Raw genomic sequence first — 7,037 nt, 5'->3', positions numbered from 1 at the left:
TTTTATTTTTTATTATTTACTGAAATAAATAAATTAATATAATTAATTCTTTTAAATGCCTCATTAATAAAATAGTAAATATTAGATTTATTTTATTTCATTTTTAATAATTTATAGAATAGTCTTATTTAAATTTTTTATTTTTATATTAATTTTAATGCTAACCTATGTCACTTAGGGTTAAGTTTATATTTTATTTATTTATTAGTTGTTTAATATATTAATGTTAATAATTTTTAATAATAAATCACCTAAATTAACTTATAAAAATTTTATGGTGATTATTAATTTATTATTCCTAATAATCATTAATTAACTCATTTATTCATTTATTTGTAACAAATAAATGGTTATTATTATGACAAATAAGTAACTATTAATTCTTTAACCAATTTTTAATTTATATTATTTTAACTAATTAATTAATTAATTAACTAAGAGAGAGAGAGTTTAGAAATTAAGGAAGGGTAGGGGACAAACCTGATGTACTACTCCTCGATTAGACAGAAAATGAAGTTTGTTAAAGATAACATTGATCATCAGCAACTCAAGGGTGTGTATAAGATTGATTTTTCATGCGGGAAATGTTATATTGGAGAGACCGGGCGGTATTTGAAAACAAGACTTAAAGAGCATGGAGCAGATATTAAGAATGGGAGATCTCATACATCAGCTCTTGTAGAGCACTCCTCCAAAACCAAGCATCATGTGTGCTTGGAGAATGCCAGAATTATTGCAAGGGAAGATCATTATCAAATGAGAAAAATCAGAGAGGCTATTGAAATTATGAAGGTTCCACATAACCTTAATAGGGACAATGGGAACGAGATTAGTGGAAACTGGATCTCCCTGATTAGACATATCAATCCCTCCAGACCTTTCGAGGAGTAGTACATTAGGTTTGTCCCCTACCCCCTCCTTAATTTCTAAACTCTCTCTCTTAGTTTATTAATTAATTGGTTAAAATAATATAAATTAAAAATTGGTTAAAGAATTAATAATTACTTATTTGTTATAATAATAACCATTTATTTGTTACAAATAAATGAATAAATGAATTAATTAATGATTATTAGGAATAATAAATTAATAATCACCATAAAATTTTTATAAGTTAATTTAGGTGATTTATTATTAAAAATTTATTAACATTAATATATTAAACAACTAATAAATAAATAAAATATAAACTAACCCTCAATGACATAGGTTAGCTTTAACATTAATATAAAAATAAAAATTTAAATAAGACTATTCTATAAATTATTAAAAATGAAATAAAATAAATCTAATATTTACTACTTTATTAATGAGGCATTTAAAAGAATTAATTATATTAATTTATTTATTTCAGTAAATAATAAAAAATAAAAATTAATTGGATCTATTATTTATAAAAATAAAAATAAAAATAATATGAAATAAAATTAACATAAACTATTTATTTAATTAAGTAACATGATATAATGAGATTTCATATTAAAATAAAAATTGAAACTAAATAAAAATGAAAATATAACAAAACTAATTATAATCGGTAATTATATTACAACTTGTTAAAATAAAACAAGGAATAAATAAATTTATGAATTAATTAATTTTATTATCTAATAATTCATATTAAATTAAACAATAAAACAAAATTAAAAAAAAATTAAAAAATTAAATAGGTTATATATTTTAGAATTAGTCAGCTTCTACTTTAACTTATCAGCCATTAGGTTTCTATTTATTTGTCCTGGTCGGCAAATTCTTCTCTCAGTCTATCACTTATTTTCTATCCTGATGATGGATCCCCTTTTGGGTTCGAAACGTCAATCTGATGAACAAAGTACTGTGGATAATCCGGGTCATATTTTTCCAAGAAATAACCACAGAAGTTTAAAATTCAACAAGTCACTATATTATTGAATGAAATAGATATTTAATAAGTTTCAATAGGCTTTAGATCAAGCCTGTAGCTTCATTGAGAATTTTACCACATTTGGGCCCTATGCAAAAAGCACATCGTTATAGTATCAAACAAGACCAACACAATTCAAATCAACATACAGCCTAAGCATGATTAAAAATTCTAATTACAAAGCCCTGCATGACCACATGCAATATATTACCTTGCACAACAAAACCAAGAATTATTTCTTACAAGCTCATGGTAGAAATTCATTTTAATCCACAAAATAATCAAGGAAGTCTTGCATGTTATTTTTCATGCACCAACTTACTACAACCATGCAATATTACCACAAAGCTACACAACAATTCAATAAAGAATCAATGTTCATATTCACAGATCTCCTTTAAATATACTAATATGAAAATGAGTAATGACTGAAACTGAAGGCAGGGCTTCAATTTTCCACCCAACCATAGACTAACTGTAGCTAGTATTACTTGCAGTTGCCACCTCGAGCCAAATCCGTGATCTAAGGGGACTTCCTTCAACAACTTCAACAAAAATCCATGCTTAGTTCTGAGAGTATGGGAATTTTACACACGTAAGTAGTTTATTATCTAGGAAAGTACTATAGGAAATTAACATTTATGAGTGGTTTATAAGCTATGGAAAGCACTCTAAGAGTGGTTTCTCAACCAGACAATAAGCACCTTGGGTGGTTTATCATCCCTCTCAGAAAACACCCTCCTTCCTTGTGGTTTATTAGCCCTCTAGTAAGCACCCATCACCCATCTCCTCGTACCTTTCCTTAATATTTTGTAAGCTTGGACACCCATAGTCCACAACTTCACAACCCAGGGAATCCCATTGCCTTAACCTTAGTAGGCCACACCAATTCTCAACCAATGATCAAGATTTTCTTTGCTCAAATGCCAAAATTGAATTCCTTCCAATGGAGGACTATCTAGAGACCAACCTTCCAGTGAACCCCCCTTGTCTTGTTCAAATGCCCTTTTATTATTTTTCTATGTATATCTTTGTGTTCCTTAGGGAACATTTTCTTTCTTTTTATAGATCTTTCCTATTGGATGAATACTTAATTAAGAAATGGTTCCAACTATCACCACTCATATTCATATTCCTCTTCCCTCTTAGGTCATGGGTCTGTTGTCTCACCCTTCAGGCAATTTAAATTTAAATCCATTCATAGTAAGAGTACAATTACATTGCCAAAAATCAGGGTGAGTATTCTAACGATGTCATAAAGATTTATTTTGCATCATAATAAAAAAATTTGGTGGTTTTCCCAATTGGGTTTCCATGTTAATATCTCGTATTTTCCTAGTTTCTAACAATTGGTATTAGCATAAGGTTCCCTTAGAACTAGTCTAATAACTAGAAGGAAGATCGAGGATAATGGCTCACTAGGATTGGATTACCCCAGATGGAGTCCCATTGTTGGATGGATCAAATTACACGACTTGGAAGGTAATAATGGAAATCTATTTAAAGGCTTTTGACTTGGATGTATGGTTACTTGTAGAGTATGGAATGAAAGACAATGAGTATAATACACAAGCTAAGGAGGAAATATTGAAAGGGTTTTCTAAGTCAGATTCTAAAAAAGTGATATGCTATGGGACTACAAAAGAGATATGGGATGACTTGCAATGCATCTATGATAAAGGTACTCAAGCTGGACATGATATCAAGAATTCCTCTCTAAAGGCTGTAGCACAAAAATATTCGAATAAGATTGGAGATCAAGAATTAAAAGAAGAAGATAATTCCCCTGTAACAAATGGCAAAGCTATTGATCATCACTCAGAAGGTACGAAGGAGATGCAATCTAAAAGTAAGTTATTTTTATGTTATAATCATAGAAGAATATGTCATATATATTCTATATGTTCATATGCAATTTCTGATGAAAGAGATAGTTATACGTCTAGTAGCAGTGGAGAAGGAACTACATTCATAGCAATAACATATCTAGATACTACTCAAGAATATAATGGGTGCACCTCTAGTAGTGAGGAAGAAAGAATAACTCATATGTCTATAGAAGAATCCTTAGACTTAGAAAGGGAAGAAGATACTAAAGGAGCTAAAAGTGAAATAGACTCTGGATGTGAATCTAGTAGTTATTCTAATGAAGTACAAGATCTTGATGAAAATATTTATTTTAGAAGAAAAATTATATATGATTTTGAAGAGATCAAGGAGCTTACAACCACAAATAAGAAACTAGAAGCTGAGATAGTTTCATTAAAGCATGATTTAGAAAAGGCTAATGATCAGATGTCTCGATGTCAAAAGTTTGAAAAGAGTACTGAAATCTTGTATAAGATTCTCAGCAGCCAGATATCTCCCCTCATCAAGACTAGACTTAGATATAAAGAAGAATCATGCTCTAAGAAGGAAGAAGGTAAAGTAGTAGACAACCATGTTGGAGAAGATAAAGAGTCCACCTTCAACAAAGCTAAAGGAAGTGAAAATCAACAGTAGTAAGAGAATAAACAACAACAAATAAAAGTAAATTACAACCATGAAAATCAACAACAAATAAAAGTGAATCACAACCATGAAAATCATCTGCAACAAGAGAAATTGATGAAAAAAAAATAATATAAGTGAATCATAGCCATGAAAATCAGTAGCAACGAGAGAATAAACAATAAAAACTAAAAGTGAAAAACAACCATGAGAATTAACAACAACAAATAATTATTCATAGTAGCAATTTGAACAATAACAAAGATCGTTTGAAGAGTCAGTCGATATCCTATACCCCTAAAGGAAAAAGACATCAAAGATTCAAAGGTCTCCCTTTCAAAAGGAAAATTACTCCCAGGTACCAAAACTTCTTTAATGACTACTATTTTTCTTGCAATAATTCTATACATAAAGTAATAAATTATAGATATAATGCAAGAAATCAGAGAATGTTGAGTAGCAACAAAAAAAGAGCATGTAATGTTCCAAGGATTGGATATGTTAGAAGCAACAAAGGTCATGGTAAGAATAATGTTAATTCCTTTGCTCCTCTCTTAAATCATGTTGAATGCTACAAGTGTGGAAATTATGGGCATAAAGAAGCATAATGTAGATATGGTAAGACAATATCTCCCATATAGAATATGCAATCAACAGGAACAACTCAACCATTGGAAAGAGGCATAAGAAGGTAGAAGAGGATTAATTTGCATTCTATGCTCATATTCAAGGAAACATGCTAAGAGAAACAAGGAATCAACAAAGATATGTTTTTATCTTAAGGAAAATCAGGGTAAAACTAAAAGGTGCAACTCTTTATCTCCCTCAATGCATTTCCATGAAAATTTTAGACATGATAATCATGTACCCCAAGCAAGAAAAAGTAGCAACAACCTAATTCACCTTCCAACGTAGACCAAACATAATGAAAGAAAGGTATGGAAAAGAAAGAAAGAACTTGCTCAAAACAAGCTGAACAAGAAATTAGAAAGTGATGCCCCTTTCAGGACTCAGTGTATCAAGGTATGGAAGAGAAAGGAAGAAAATATACTCAGGGGGAGTAGATCCTTGGTCTCTCCTCATTGAAAGGAAGAGGATGGCTTTAATTGAAGCCAAAAGTGTTAAATGCAAGTAGCAAGAAGAAATATAAAGAGTGATGCATATGAATGTTTGAGGTAAAGTTGCGCCCTTTTGTTGTTACTTTGATGAATGCATTTATTTGTATATAACAACCTGTAGGATAAAGAGAGATTGAAACCAACGTAGTCTTAGGGGGAGTACACATCAACATCTCATGTCACATGAAGAAGTTAATAATCATTGAAGAAGTTAACATCTCATGTCACATGAAGAAGTTAATACTCATTGAATATGAGTTTCAATAGAAGAGTGGAGTGTTAAAAGGCACTAAGGTAAAGACAAGTCTACAGGAATAACTCTCAAGCAAAAGAAAAGAAGGAAAATATCATGTAATGTTAAAGTGAGCTATATGCATAAGCCCAGGGGGACCTACATGTTATAGACATTTTTGTGCCTTACATCACTAAGCATGAAATGTCAATAATTAAGGGATCCAAAGTCCCTAAACATGTTATTCCTACCCCTAGAGGAACAAGGCCAGCAAACCACAGCAATTCACAAAAGTTCTCCACCTGAAAACACTCAAAAACAGGCCATTTCTGGATCATGTCAACTGCTCCACTGAGCATCTGCACTGAATATCAACTGCTCCACTGTCTACCTGTGCTGAATGTCAACTGCAAAGAAGGCTACCTGCGCTGAGCGTAACTGGACAAGTGGCAGACTCATTTCTCAAGGTGTCAATGCCCAGGAAGCTTCCAAAATGACACTTGGATCAGGGAATTCGACTGGTGATGAGTAAGAGGTTCCAAATCTCCAAGTGGAAGCAAGAACCTCCAAGTGGACTCAAGAACTGAAGTGGGAGAGGACACTAGTCAGCTCCATGCCAGCCTCAAGCTGACTCATCCTTTCTCCAAAACTCCTATATATAGATCTCTCTCAGGAGGTCATGGGAGGCTGGAATATTGTATTTGCAAAGAATTGCTGTTGGTTTGTGGTTAGATCATTGGGTGTTTATGCTTTGAAAGGGGTTGAAGAAGGAATTCCATTCTGCTGGGAAGGAGATGCTGGGTTGGAACCCTTTGGGTTGTATCTCTTCCTGAACCTTGTTTATCAATCAATAAAGCTTCTTGGTTCTTTCCTATATGCTGATGTTTATTGTATGATTTGCATTAGTGTATTTGATTTACCTCTAATCCTGAATCATTTATGAATATGTATATCTACCTTTGTATTGTGTCCTTCTCTTGTTGCATGTAGCTGTTCTCTTGTCACATGTAGCTGTTCTCTTGTGATCTCATGGGAGCAAAAGCGAGGAGGCAAGTAGTTGTGGACACACAAAGAGGAGAGGATCTAGATCGAGGGACAATCGAAAGATAATGGTAAGTCTACCAATCTCCTCTCTTTCATATTTCATAAAGGAAGAAACCGAAGTAGCTGTGTTCGTTTGTTGCTAAGGTACTGTCACACCTTAGGTGGATAGGATCGTCCTGCATAGGCATTTTTCCCCACAACAAATTGGCGACTCCGCTGGGGAAGAACTTTGTTTTAGTCATTTTGTTTG

General features: G+C 32.2%; 1 protein-coding gene across 1 annotated transcript; it reads left to right on the top strand.

Annotated features, from left to right (window-relative positions):
- Window positions 1-510: 510 nt before the first annotated feature.
- On the top strand, window positions 511-891 carry LOC149261999 (uncharacterized). Its single transcript, XM_089373403.1, has one exon. The coding sequence runs from the start codon at window positions 511-513 to the stop codon at window positions 889-891; it is 381 nt and encodes a 126-aa protein (XP_089229529.1).
- The last annotated feature ends 6,146 nt before the right edge of the window (window positions 892-7,037 follow it).

The sequence above is a fragment of the Pinus tabuliformis genome, chromosome 6, assembly GCF_031772625.1.
Source record: "Pinus tabuliformis cultivar Carrire ecotype Pingquan chromosome 6, CPIR1, whole genome shotgun sequence".
In the NCBI taxonomy this organism is placed as follows: domain Eukaryota; kingdom Viridiplantae; phylum Streptophyta; class Pinopsida; order Pinales; family Pinaceae; genus Pinus; species Pinus tabuliformis.
This window is presented reverse-complemented; position numbering and strand designations above follow the sequence as displayed.

Coding starts and splice junctions, on each gene's coding strand:
- LOC149261999 (XM_089373403.1), top strand. CDS start 511: ATGAAGTTTGTTAAAGATAACATTGATCATCAGCAACTCAAGGGTGTG.